This window comes from Erythrolamprus reginae, chromosome 5, assembly GCF_031021105.1.
Source record: "Erythrolamprus reginae isolate rEryReg1 chromosome 5, rEryReg1.hap1, whole genome shotgun sequence".
Lineage (NCBI taxonomy): Eukaryota > Metazoa > Chordata > Lepidosauria > Squamata > Dipsadidae > Erythrolamprus > Erythrolamprus reginae.
Window position 1 is genome coordinate 1,120,197 of NC_091954.1, and position 15,000 is coordinate 1,135,196.

The window sequence follows — 15,000 nt, forward strand, 5'->3', positions numbered from 1 at the left end:
ACACAGTGATAGATATGCAAGAATGGGAATTTCAGTGGAAGATTGTTGATTTTGCTCTCAACGCTCTACTTACACAGAAAATCCATCAAAGGTGTTCTGTTGTTGACCTATGACCTTAGTCCCACCCTAGCTCTAAACAAAATACAGTACTTCATTTTCCAAATATTGCTGAAAAAATAACATTTGGTTTGTATCATTCCTTCATATATGGTGGAACAGGAATTTCTGAATTTTAAAAGTTGAACTCCCTTCCCAATCTGTGGCATTTTCGATAAGTCCATATATTCCAAGAAAGTGTAGTGAATTAGCTTTGAATACGTTAGCTGCTGCAAGGATGTTTCATGAGAAAGTATGTTTAATTCCTTCTGTGGAAGAATGTCTAATTAAGGATGCTTTGATGTGTAAAATAACTTTGCAACACAGAGGGAGACTTGACACAGAATTTAATCCAAACTGGAAAGCATTCTGAGCCTTCAATGCAGTGATTAAGTGTATGGATTTGGACCACATCCAAAATTTGACCCCAAGGGGCTTGGTGTGGGTCAGTGTGCAGGAAATTAGGAGCTGTGATAGCCATACCCAGAAGTCAGCCAATGGGAACTGCTTGGTGACTGAAAAACAGGATCTGTTGTGAGCCCGGGGAGATGGCTCGGAGCCTAGGCGTGGCATAGCTTGACTAAATGGTGTGTGTGTGTGTGTGTGTGTGTGTGATTTTTTTTGACATACATTATTTGAATTGTCAGGAGTGTGCGTGTAAATTTTGCATTTCTTCAGACAGCGTAGCTGCAGCAGTGTTTCGAAATGGCTTTTTGCGAAGAGCACCTTCCAACTCCTCCCCCTTATATACTCTCTGGGACTGCGGACTATGCACAGCTGTGCTCACTTCCTCCTCCTGAGCCTCCGTAACTGCTCCTGCCTCCCCTGCATCCTTCTCACCCTTACATTCAGGACCGGGTCCCTTATCTCCTCCCCCTCCTCCTCAGACCCGGCAAATCCCCAGTTGGAGGTTCTATAACCTCTGCAGGTTCCTCACACCCCTTCTCTCCCTCCTCCTCCTCCTCCTCCTCACTGTCTGACTCCTCCAACAGCCACATGTGCCCAGATGGCCCCAGTGTATCAGGCTCAAAGTCCGTTGCCGGAGGGCTTGGCTGTGAGCCAACCACAACAAAGAGAAATTCCCGAGGTGGGGGCCCTTTTGTCCAAAGAAACAAAGGCACGTACAATTTCCACCCTACTTTCCTCCCAAAATAATATCCCTCTGTAATAGGATTTAGGTAGTGAATAATTGGCAGAAAGTTAAGTTCCCAAGTTGAACTGGGACTTGGAACAGTCTCCCCAGTTCAAGTCCAACCACTCATCCACTGCATGTGCTACATCATTGTCATAATGTCAGCCTAGTAATGTATAAACAGATTAGTGTTAAAGAGATTTGAGCCTGGGGTGATTTATTAGGACTTGTTTTTGTACAGTTTACAAATCAGATATTTAGTACATTAAAAGTGGGGGGAGAGAGAGAGAGAGAGAGAGATGGGGAATAGGCTTCCAAATTTAGTGATTAATAAACTTCAAGTTGATGTTCTTCATCTTGCAGCTCCTTAAAAATTACTTTATGCTATTAGATTATAAGTGTTACACGTCGGTGATATATTTAGTAATTTGCCTGGCTTCATAGTTTGGTCCTGCATCACCACTAGAGTGACATATAGAACTTTTGAAATGCATCTTGATTTATCGTTGCCCTACAGCATTTTTAAGATCTCGCACCGAAAGTGCAAAGTGCAAACGTTAGAATTATGACTCTTCAGTGTCCCTGAAGCAGAGTTCTGAATATCCATCAAGCAAATCACTTTAAAAAAAAGATCTGAGAAGTTCTTGAAAATTACAAGTTGCCACTGATCACTGAAGGAATGACACAAGTTTGTGTAATGTTGTGGGTTTTTTAATTGATGTTTTTGATGAACCGAATACAAATTAAATTAAAAGGAAAAAGAAAAAAGGACTTCCAGAGTAAGAAACGATGGACTGGTGTACTAAAATGCCTTTTATTTATTTTTATTATTTATTTATTGTTAGAGTTGAAGGGGACCATGCAGGTCATCAAGTCCAACCCCCTGCCTGAGCAGGAATCCTAAAGCACCCCAGCCAAATGGCAGTCCAATCTCCTCTTGAAAGTGTCCAGAGCATTCAGGCACTACAGTTGGTGCAAAATGCAGCTGTGCAAGCCATTATGGGCCTTCCTAGTCATACGCATATCTCGCTATCATTCCGTGAACTGCATTGGTTGCCAATTGGACTCCAGACACAATTCAAAGTGTTGGTCATGACCTATAAAGACCACATGGCTTAGGACCAGGTTACTTACAGGACCGCCTTATGCTTCACGTATCTCAGCGGCTGGTTAGGTCCCCCAGAGTTGGCCTTCTCCAGGCCCCGTCAGCTAAGCAACACTGGCTGGTGGGGTGTAGGGGAAGAGCCTTCTCTGTGGCTGCCCCGGCACTCTGGAGCCAACTACTCCAGAGGGATTAGATTAGATTAGCTTGATCAAGGTTACAGTTGATGCATTGTTATCTCTAGTCCATTAAGTAAGTTGCCATTTATGGACTTTTTATGAAGGCAAGACAAGAAGTAAAGCTTGTTAAAGACGGATCCAATTTAGAAGTAAGGAGAAATTTGCAGACCGTGAGAGCGATTAGCCAGTGGAACAGAAATTGACTCCAGAAGTTGTGAGTGCTCCATCCTGGGTGGTTTTTAAGAAGAGATTGGGCATCCACCGGAGCCAGATAGTATAAGGTCTGCTTCGTTGAGTGGTGGGTTGAACTGAGATCTCTGAGGTCCCTTCTAACTCTATGGCCCTATTTTGTCTGTTGCTGAAGTAGTACAACTTCCCTCCTACGAGCCGGACTCTTCTGATGGCTCCTCTCTTTCTCTTCCTAGGAATTTTTCTCCATGTTGCAGTGCAGGTCAGCAGCCGGGAATGTTGCCCAGGAATGCCTTCCGAAGGACACCTCCTTTGCCACGGGGCCGGTTCAACGGCATTGCAGGACCAGCATACCAACAACTAGAAGAGTCCAAGATCCCGGATCAGGATACGGGGCTTTCTCAAGGGTAAGTGGGAGGAGACAAGAGAATCACGCTGAAGGAAGGCACAAGGACCCATGCTGGACGCGATTCAAACTTCGCTGTGTTTAGACTCAGTCTGCCAACATTAGTGGGACTGGATCTGTGACGCTCTATTTTATTTATTTTTATTGATATTTCATGTTTCTTAACAGCCCAGTAGCAGGAAATCCACTAATTATTTATTTATTTATTTATTTATTTATCTATTTATTTATTTATTTGTCAAACAAGTATAGTATTATAGTACTGTACATATTAACCTAAGTAGAACGTAGTAATAGAAAGGATAATAAGACAGTAGGACAGGGACATTAGGCACAAAAGTGAACTTATGCACGCCCCTTACAGACCTCTTAGAAAAGGGGCGAGGTCATTATTATTATTATATTATTAAATTAAATTATTAATTATTATTATTGTTACTATTATTATTAAGTATTAAAATATTAAATTAAATTATTACTTACACATTTAAAAAAAGATGGTTGGGCAATTCCTAACCATCAACATCAACCTTTTCACCAGGCAAGATGTTATGCAAAAAACCATAGGAAGAAAGTCCCCAAATTAGATGCTCCCATTAAGAAATCTGCAATTCAGAATGAAATTCAGAATATGGGAAGAATTAATCAAATTCATTAACGTCTTGGGATCCACTTGCTCCAATTTATCTAGAAGTTTCAGAACAGGCCTCTAGCATAGGAAGCATCCTAGAAAGTAGATCAACCGAGAATCACGGATTGATATTAATATTCAGAGCCCTGGTGGTGCAGTGGTTAGAGTGCAGAAACACAAGCTACTTCTGCTGATCTCCAGCTGCTAGCTAGTTTTGCAGATCGAATCTCATTAGACTCAAGTTTGACTCAGCCTTCCGTCCTTCCAAGGTCGGTCAAGTGAGGACCCCAAAGGTTGGGGGGCCATATGTGCTGACACTCTGGGCGGTTGCTGTTGCTATATTTAGATTACTGGTTTTCATGCGGCACTGATATTTCTCTTTGATCTTTCCTTATTGTTAGTCCTAGCAATCGAAACTACTTAAATCAAACATGGACTGTGGTTGTCTAGATAAATCTATTTACAATTAGGATATCTCAGCATTGCACGGGGCAATTAGATCAATGCCCCCCACCCCCGTCTATCAAATGTGATGCATGGTTGTTTATTTTATTTATTTATTTTTATTTATTTATTTATTTTGTCCAATACACAATGAGAGTTTTAGTGGGTATATATCTATGGACACATAGTAAAATACATGATGGAGGTTATAGAGGAGATGCTCATAGTAAAATATATCTAAGAAAGAAGAGAAGAGAAGATATAGTAATAGAACATATCAATGAAAGAATAGAAGAAGAGATAGAGGAATAGAAGAAAGGTGCAGGAGATATAGGAGAGCAATAGGACAGGGGACGGAAGGCACTCGAGTGCATGGGCTGACTGATTTTAATATGTGGGGATTTTAGTTTGTAATTCTTACTTAATTGTATACATTGTTGTATACATTGTTTATATTGTATCTTGTGAGCCACCCCAGTTAAGTCCCACAGAGTTGGCCTTCTCCGGGTCCCGTCGACTAAATAATGTCATCTGGCGGAACCCAGGGGAAGAGCCTTCTCTGTGGCGGCCCCGACCTTCTGGAACCAGCTTCCCCCAGAGATTAGGATCACCCCCACCCTCCTTGCCTTTCGTAAACTCCTTAAAACCCACCTCTGCCGTCAGGCATGGGGGAATTGAGACATCTCCCCCAGGCCTATATAGTTTATGTATGGTAAGTTTGTGTGTATGTCTTTTTAAAATCATGGGTCTGTTAGATATTTTTAAATATTAGATTTGTTATTGTACATTGTTTTTATTATTTCTGTGAGCCACCCCGAGTCTACAGAGAGGGGCGGCATACAAATCTAATAAATAAAATAAATAAATAAATAAATAAATACAAATCTAAATAATAATAATAATAATAATAATAATAATAATAATAATAATAATAATAATAATGCTGCAAGTATCCAGGTTGCAGGAGCCTCTACCTGAAGGACGAAGGAAGCAATTGTTCCAAATTTAGCCTGAGCCCTCTGCCTCTTTCGCACGCACCTCCTCCAATCCCTGCCGTGATTCTGGCTCTTTGGTGAGAGCTGCTGGGGAGATGCCCAACGTGATGATGCTCCATGTGCAGAAGCAAAAAACCCCATTGAAAATTAGCGAAATCTCTGAGCGTCCTTGCGTGAGGTTTCACTTGCTGCGCATGAGCAGAAACCAAACCTCGCGCAGGCGCGCACGTCAGCAACACAGAGAGACATGCACATCTCAATTCCTGCTGCCGGAACCGGGATCCCAGCCATCCTGGGTGCAACCCGCCACTGTCTGCTACCGTAAGGGATGGCATTGTAAACTGCCAAGCGCGGCCTGCCTTCTTGAAACATCGCCCTCTGGTGGCAATCCTGCACATGAGTCCGTTCCGGGGTGGAAGAGGAAAGCCCCGAGGTTGTGCATTGATGCCCTTGTTCTGTGTAAGGGAGAAGGAAGGTCTCTCGGGAATGGAGTCCGTTTCCCCACAGATCATTGGGGGCAGATCAATGCCAGGCATGTGGGCATGTGGATTGGCCTGGGTCCTTTGTCCTCAAAGGTTTCCTGAAGGGGTTGGTGCAGGCTAGTTGGCAAAGAAAAAAACTGTTGCAGCAGAGAAGGATTCAGGGGTCGTGATTTCTGACAGTCTCCAAATGGGTGAACAGTGCAGTCAGGCTGTAGGGAAAACGAGTAGAAGGCTTGGCTGCATAGCTAGAGGTATCACAAGCAGGAAAAGGGAGATGGTGATTCCTGCTGAATGGAGCGTGGTGAGACCCCATTTGGAATAATATTTTGTCCAGTTCTGGAGACCTCACCTACAAAAAGAGATGGATAAAATTGAACGGGTCCAAAGACAAGCTACAAAAATGGTGGAAGGTCTTAAGTATAAAACGTATCAGGAAAGACTTCATGAACTCAATCTGTCTAGTCTGGAGGACAGAAGGAAAAGGGGGGACATGATCGAAACATTTAAATACGTTAAAGGGTTAAATAAGGTTCAGTGGGGAAAAGTTTTTAATAGGAAAGTGAACACAAGAACAAAGGGACACAATCTGAAGTCAGTTGGGGGAAAGATCAGAAGCAACGGGAGAAAATATGATTGTACTGAAAGAGTAGTAGATGCTTTGAACAAACTTCCAGCAGACGTGGTTGGTCAATCCACAGTCACTAAATTGAAACCTGCCTGGGATAAACATAGATCCACCCTAAGATAAAATACAGGAAATAGTATAAGGGCAGAGTAGATGGACCAGGAGGTCTTCTATGTTTCTGTGTTTCCAACTGAGAGAAGCTGCCAAGTGGAGGAAGCTTTTCAAATGGCCACAGGGACGGTCCAGTGTCTGGTGTTGTGAGCTGAGCAACTATGCCAGAGGGGGCAGGTGTTCAGCCTGGAAGCTGCAACAGGAGCAAGAGGAGACATTGATGGCTGTCCAGTGGGCCATTTTGGCCAAGGCCAGCTGGGTTGTGTCATCCCGTGCCAGGCACAGAGGCCTGCAGGCTGGCGACAGCAAAGAGGCCAAGTGGGGGCATACAGACCAGACCAGGGCGTTGGTGGGCACAGGAGCAAGAAATGACCTATGCCTCCATCCAGCAGATTCCTTAGGTCAAGTGCGCAGGTGGCATGAGGGTGGCATGAGGGACATGCGACTGGAAAGAGGGCAGCCTTGCAAAGCCAGTGTCGCACCACGTTTTTGAGGCCTGATTAAAAACACGAGAGAATCCTTGAACCTTCAAGTATTCCTTTAGCCTGAATGAATAAAGTAAATACTATAATTTTCGGGGTATAAGATGCACCTTTTCCCTCCCTAAAAAGGGGCTGATATTTTAGGTGTGTCTTGTACTCTGTAGCTTTTTTTTCTCAGCCCTAAGTAGTTGATAACGATCTTCTCAGCTCTTACTTTGCAGGCTCTTTTATTGTTACTCTCTGCAAGGAATGTTTTCCAAGCCCTAAGTCTTTGCAGGGTTTTTTTCATTGCTCTACTTGCTCCAAATGTTTCTTTCCAGCCCTAACCAAGCGCTAACAATGTTCCCACTTGTTACCAGCTTGCAGGCTCTTTCATTGTTACTCTCTGGGAAGACTGTTTTCCAAGCCCTAAGTCCATTGCTCTACTTGCTCTGAATGTTTCTTTCTTACTGGCTTGCAAGCTGTTTCATTGTTACTCACTCCAAATAATTTTTTTTTTTAAAAAAAGTCCTAACCAGGTGTTAAAATATTGTCCTGGCTAAGGACACTGGCCAGATAAATACCCGGGAAGCAGATTCTTTTCCCTATTTCCCTCCCTGAAAACTAAGGTGTGTCTTATACTCTGAAAAATACGGTGTTTGAAAACTGCCCCTAACTCTACACCCCCGGAGCGATCAGAGCTGCAAGCCTGGAGGAATTGTAGGGAACACATTAAACCGCTAACAAAAAGCAGAAGTAGAAGGAGGAGCCCCCTTTGTTTGGGTCCTCTAGAGTGACGCCTGAGAAACATTCGTTACTCCACTCCCTCCGGGTCCCGGAACAAGCTCATTAGCCTTTGGAGGATCCGTTGTAACTTTGAACAGTTGCTAAGCAACCCGTCATTAAACGAGGAATACCTGTAAAGATCAGACGTATTTCTCGTGTCCGACTGTTTTAGTTTTAAACAGATAAATATCTCTGCTCTCTATGCGCCCTGCTTGCTGTAAGGAGATATTCCTCCATGAAATGCAGTGGACCGGCCATGTTGGTTGCCCTGGAATTAATTTTTAATTTCTCTGCTTTGATCTTTAATGCGTAATGAAAAGAAAGACGCCAGGAACTCGGTTTCCCTTAGATCCAATCCACCAGAGCTTTCCCCCCAGAGCAAAGCTCTCCTCTTAGCTGAGGCTCACAGACAATGCATTTGAAATTCTTCACGCCTCGATAGATTCCAAATTCCTGGAAAATAATTTAACATCATGTCCATATCTTTGACCCTTATTTCTTTTCCCCGTGCACTATTTACAACCTTATGAATATTAAATCAAAAGGTGTCAACACAGAACAGGCCCTAAACATATTTTTTCAATTATACCATCAGACTTATATTTTGACCTTTACTGCTTCCTGGGACTCGAGCAATTTATTTCAAAAACCATTATGGGCACCCCTGGAAAGTTATTATCTTTCCCCTTTAATAGTTTAGCAGGGCCTTGGTTCTTATCTGACTCATAACTCAGTCGCTTTTTCCCATATCAGAAGCTTTAAAACACATTTTGGAATCTGTTGAGAAGGTGAGTCAGGTTTGATCTCATGAAAACTTGACATTATAAGATAATCCAACCCTGAAGATTGCTGACGAACCATCCTTCTGGAATTAATGGACAAAATAGACATTAACACTTTGAACCGGCTCATTGCTAATTAAAACTTTTTAATGTTTCACAACAATAACCTGGATGGTGTAAGGTTGTGAATGACAACAGACACAATTAAGAACCCCTTGTTGCAGAATCTAGACTTCATTTTCACTTTCAGTAGAAACGTTTGTTAAGAGTTCTGCTTAATTCACAATTTGGAATTGGAATTGGACCGTCCTGTTTCAAAATATCCATGAGAGATGGTCATCAGAGGACATTTGAAAATTAGAACGGCCAAGAAATTTTCCATTGAGCATAGAAAGTCAAAGTGATGGAATGACATGAAGGTACCTGGCTCAATGGTAGCACCTCTGGGGGGATCTAAGTGGACAATAGATGGGCAATCACTTAAGTATGAGCCAGCAGTATGGGGGGGGAAATAGCCAGCACTGTCATGAACTAAAACAACAGATGGATAACATCAAGACCCCAAAGAAGTGGTAGCACCACTCTAGACTGCTTCGGTAAGGCCACGCTTGGAACACTGGGTCCGGTGTTGGTCACCATGTTCCAAAAAAAGATGCTAAGATCCTAGAAAGAGTACAGAGAAGAAGAACCAAGGGGATAATGGGAGCTGGAGGCTAACTCAAAATGAACAGACAGGTCATTCACGCCCTCGTCACCTCCCCTCTTGATTATTGCAATGCACTCTACGTGGGGCTGCCCTCGAAGAGTGTTCGGAGACTTCAGATAGTCCAGAATGCAGCCACAGGAGCTGTCATGGGGGTATCTCTTTACACCCAAATAAGACCAACACTCTGCAATCTGCACTGGACACCAATTGGTCTCCGGTCACATTTCAGGGTGTTGGTTATGGCCTATAAAGCCCTACATGGCTCAGGGCCAGGCTGTCTCCGAGTCTACGGAGAGGGGCGGCATACAAATCTAATAAATAAATAAATCTCTGGGACTGTCTCCTTCCACATATCTCCCAGGGACCAATTAGAGTTGACCTCCTCCAGGTCCCGTTGACTAAGCAATGCAGGTTGGCGGGACCATGGAGGAGGGCGCACCTGGACATCCATTTCAATAACCATTGCATGATGTTCTCCCAGTACTTGAGGGGCAGCCACAGGCAAAAGGAGGTTGAGGGCAGTGAGGGCAGGACGAGAAGCAACAGAGGGAGATCCAGTTGGCAGTGAGAACAATGAATCCGCGGGACCACTTGATCCCAGTTGCTGGAGGTTTACAAGAAAAGATTGAACCATCATCTGTCAGGGATGCTGCAAAGACTCCCCCCTAGAAGGTCTCTTCCGCCCTGGGATTGCGTGGTGTCCTAGCATCAAAGCACCTGCCCTGTGGACACGTTGTCTCTTCTCAACTAACGATTCTCGTGTGTTTTTCCTCCTTAGGTTGTCTCCTGGCTTAAAAACCTCACAGGACACTTCGATAAATATGCAACTGTCTTCAAGAGACGCAAACTCTTATTTCAATAGCCCGGCTCCAAGGAACACGATGGGGGGCTACTCGTCGCCCAGAGCCAACTCCGTCCCCATCATCCCTTCGGTGGGCTTAGAGGAAGCCTGTATGCAGTCTCAAAACCTTTCGGATCTCGCCGGCATCACGTGGGGCAAAAACTCCTACTCCGCGGAAACGGTCAACGTGAGCGCGCCCGCCAGCAGCTGTCCTTTCGCGGAACAACAAGAGGTCAAACTGTTGTTAGAAACAGTCCAGGCACAGATCCGGATTCTGACCGATGCAAGGCGGTCGGACAACTATGACCTTTCCAAGGTCAAGGCGGGAAACAGTCGGAGTGGTCACGGGGCATTCCTGCCCATGAGCCCCGTGGCCAAATCGGAGCGAGAGGAGGCACAGATTGTCTTAAAAAGCGAACCGAAAAGAGACTTGGCGTCGGTCAAGTGACTTTGATCGGGGAGGGGGCGGGGGAGGGGCAAGGTGGGGGAGGGGCTGTATGGTTCTGTGCATTCGAAGCTTTGCTAAACAGGAAAGAGAGGAAATGAGAAATTATTTATATGCATTAATTTAAAGAACATCTACTTAGAAGAAACCAAATAGTCTATCGCCCTCATCTCAGTGTTTTTTAACGAAATATTTTTTTAACGGAAAGAGTTACCAGGTGGTCTGACCCTGAGCTAGAAGTTCTCTTTGTTTCTTCTCCTTCTTTATTCCTTTCGTCCCTTTCTTTCTCTCTTCTTCGGTTGCTCCTTCCGAGCCCACACATTCTCCCCGACTTTGCCGACTGGATTGTCCGTGGGACAGTTTCCACCTTAATGAAACTGCCCGACAGGTACAGCTCTCTAGTCTCACTAAATTCCCACTGGTTTTGGAGCGTTTGACCCGAAAGGTTTCCCATCGCTTACAAGGAATTCATGGCTTGTCATCCAAATTTTCAAAGTCCCTTGGTGATAATTTGACTCCTCCGTTCTCTACACCTACGACGAACACAGTTGCTAAACCCCAAAGCCTTAGGCCACAAATTTATAATATTAAAACAAATACAAATGGCAAACCCCCCCCCCAATGGAATATAACTTGCGTTGTTTTCTCCAAGCCTCTCCAAATTCTATGATTGACACCTGTCACCCCAGCTAGCCTTTTTACGTGGGAGATGGCGATGAACCCAACCATTGTATCTGAAGGAGAACATCAGAACATTGGCTTAAGCGGAAAATTAAACATAGTAAAAGGGACGTTTTTACAAGTAATAAACTATTTGTCTGGCTTCATTCAAGTGATGGTGAGGGTGAAGGGAATTTGGGAAGGGGCTTTGTTTTGTCTTCTGCAAGTGTCTTTTCTCTTAAAACGTTAAGAAAATCCCAAAGTGCTTTTAGGCAAGGCTAGCCACGTTGCTCACAATGTCCTCTCCCCTTCATTAATGCAAATAGACTTTCCTCCTTCCACTGTTTTATTGCCACATCAAGGCTCACGTTCTAATACTCCAGCAAACATAAATATTTTACAACTCCCTTTTCTAACCAGATCACTTGCGTTTGCAATTCCCCAAACTCCACCAGTCCAGCGAAATATGTTTTTTCTTAAAAATTTGTGAGTTATAATTTAACACTGTCTGGACGATGCCAGACTAAATAAGAGGGTCTTACAATGCTTTTTTTGTTGTTGTTCCTCTTTCACCTAATCTGGAAGCTTCATTCAAAAGAAGACTATTTAAGCAGCAAAATTGTTTTATCTTTGGGACCTACTTCTAGGGATTGTTATTCTGAGATTATTTCACTCTTTAAATTTAAAATCTATATCCTTTGCGAGGAGGGTAAAATGTGGCAGATATGTTGGTCATGTTTATATATTATGATTTGTTTAATAAGTTAAGACAGTCCCTTACACTCCATTATTTTCCAGGACAGGTATGCTAAGGTTGCCCTGTTATTTCCGAAGGTTACCTGCGAACTCCAAGGAAAGTGTTCGAATAAATGCATTATCTAAAGGATCCGATTTGTTTCTCTATTAAACATATATTTACAACTGTCAGTTCCATTTCTAATATTCCTGTTAGTTAAAGAGGTTTACCCAAAGCTTCTTTGGCCAGGCCCAAAAGCAAGGCTTCCTTTTTCTCACATTCTTCCCAACTGCCCTCATGAGGAATTTCATGGGATCCAAGAAAATGGATGAACCTCTATGGACTTTTCCACAAACCTCGCGACCTCTCGAATATGTTTGAAGTCTTCAGACATTAATATAGGGAGGAAATATATGGTTTCTTGGGCCTTTGGATGTCAAAACCAAGAAACATGCTTCCTATTTCCTTCCCTCCTTTGAAAAGTTGTTGGAAGAATTTTCCCCTTTCCACATAAGGGTCTCACCCCAATTTAACTAAGATTGGATGGTTGTGGACTCTCTGCGAATTGTTAGGTGCAGAGCTGTCGTTCCGATTTGCCCTTAAATGAAGTGGCCATGGGTGGCACCCCCAAGTCTTCATGGGCCCATCAGCCCCTCTCCATAGGTGGGGGCTAATTATAGGCGTCAAGCATCCTGCTGAGCCCAAGCGCTTTCAGGGGTGGTGGGGGGTGGAAAGGAAAGAAAGGGGTTTCATTGGCTTGAGGGGATTTCTGGGGGAGCACAGGATCAAGTCCGTATTTTTTTTAAAATAAAAAAATAATAATAATTTGGGGTTTTCTTAAGCACTTGAAATTTATTTTGTATTGTTTTTATTTAACCACAAACCACACGATGGCATCAGAATAAAGAAGTTGTGTTCAGTAACAGCCGATGTATTGGTGCTTTTTAGAATTTTGCTTTTAATGAAATAGCTGGTTCATCTGTTTTCTCTCTCTCTCTCTCTCTCTCTCTCTCTCTCTCTCTCTCTCTCTCTCTCTCTCATACACACACACACATATCCATCCATCCATACCCCCTCTCTTTTTCTTTCTATCTATCTATCTATCTATCTATCTATCTATCTATCTACCTACCTACCTACCTACCCACCTATCATCTATCTATCTAATCTATCTATCCATCCATCCGCCCTCTCTCTCTCTGTCTCTGTCTCTCTCTCTTTCTCTACCTCCCTACCTCCCTACCTACCTATCATCTATCTATCTATCCATCCATTCCCCCCTCTCTCTGTCTCTCTCTATTTCTCTCTCTATTTCTCTCTCTATCTATCTATCTATCTATCTATCTATCTATCTATCTATCTATCTATCTCTATCATCTATCTATCTATCATATATATATAATCTCTCTCTCTCCCCCTCTCCCCCTCCCTCTCTCTCATCTATCTACCCTCTTTAATGCACAATCATATATTTTAAAATACATGAACAATGTAGATGAAAAACATTTAAAACTCTGATTCAAAGTCACAGCCTTTGTGGGGTGGCAGGATAAATTGTGTTAGCACGATCCCATGTTCTCTCTATAGGTGGAGTCTCCTAATTCTGTTTCCAACCTGAATCCGAACAAAACCAACATTTGGGCTCTTCTGAACTGAACTGGATAAAAAGATGTTGAAAAGTACAGTATGTTTTCTCCCGGTTCCACAGCCCTCTCTTATAAGATGATATATTTCTAAAAACAGAGCTCTTGTTTTCTCTCTTTCAGTGTTGACGGAAGTATCTTGTTTATAACAACTTGTTTATACAACTTTCTAAAGCTGAAATCTTGAACTTGTGTTTTCAATGAAGTCAGAGGGCAAATTTGTTACCAGATCTGATATTCCCATAAAACAACAAGGATGATCTTTCTAATACTTTACATCTAGGAGTAGGGGCCTCTTCCGGCAGGGTGATTCTTAAGATTTCTCTTGACTAGAAATAGTGAATTGCATCTTAGCTATCTATAAAAATATATTTTGGAAAGACATGGAAGGATTTCTGTTGGAGAAGGAATTCTCTGCTTTAGGCTCTGCCTGTCTTCAAAAGGAACACCGCTTTGCTTTGCTTTAATTTAAACTAGCAATGTATTAATGGTCCAATTATTGGAATTTTCTTAATTTTAATTTTTTAAACAATTTTGGCTTTTGTTTTGAACTGACCCGAGAGTTGAAGATCTAAAAAGATGGGTTTGTCTTCCATTGTGTTAGCAACACGCTCTGTATTCAACTGGGGATGTGTGACTGTGATATGTTATCTGTTCTATTCAGTTTTTAGCATGTTTGAATAGAGAGTCATTCATATTAACTGCATGACAGGCTAATGTAGTTATTCGCTAAGAACTTAACTCCATTCTTCTCAATTCAATTAAGGGGAAATCTGAAACGTGTTTGGATCCGGGGCATCTGTAATCTGGACAACGCTTCTGTCCTCTGATTTATTTTCCCTCTTAGACGCTGAATACTTTTTCTACTCCGGTTTGACATTTTAATTATGGAGATGGTGCATTTTGTTATATACATTCTCTGCACACAAAACCCAGAGGTATTGTGCCCTGCCTTATCCACCCTGTGAAAGGGCTGAGAAAATATACTGGGATGTAGTATATTTGGAAAGATCTCCAATGCACAAAGGGTCCCGTAGTGAGATCAAAGCTACCGGATAAATGATAAAAGCAGAATCGGAGAGATTTGCCCCTTTGGGCCATGCGCAACACATCTCTCCCACATACACAACTTAGTGTATTTTTCAGAGCAATAGCCTTTAGACTTATATACCGCTTCCTAGTGCTTTTACAGCCTTCTCAAAGTGCTTTACAGAGTCATCCTCTCGCCCCCAACAATCTGGGTCCTCATTTGACCCCCCTGGGAAGGAAGGAAGGCTGAGTCAACCTTGAGCCAGTGGTGAGATTTGAACTGCTGAACTACAGCTAGCAGTTAATGTTACACTCTTAGCACTGCTCCAACTAAATAAAAATGCCTGATAAACTCAAAGGCATTCCATATGGCTTTCGGGATAAAAGGCACACAATAATACTGTGTTTTATTTTTGTTTATTTGTTTGTTTTGTAAAAATCGATATGAAATATAATTACTGCTGTAAAAAGACGTCAGAAAAACTTTTGGAAAAGAACAGATGTAAAACTGCTAGAGAT

At 42.7% G+C, this 15,000-nt stretch overlaps 1 protein-coding gene across 3 annotated transcripts in view; it reads left to right on the forward strand.

Annotated features, from left to right (window-relative positions):
- NRG3 (neuregulin 3) overlaps positions 1-12,732 on the forward strand; it is a 698,544-nt gene extending 685,812 nt beyond the window's left edge. For all 3 annotated transcript variants that reach the window (XM_070751913.1, XM_070751911.1, XM_070751910.1), the window contains 2 exons: positions 2,935-3,105; positions 9,906-12,732. In XM_070751913.1, the coding sequence (XP_070608014.1) occupies positions 2,935-3,105; positions 9,906-10,416 (682 nt within the window). In that variant the 3' untranslated portion in view covers positions 10,417-12,732. The remainder of the gene's footprint in view (positions 1-2,934; positions 3,106-9,905) is intronic.
- Positions 12,733-15,000: the final 2,268 nt, after the last annotated feature.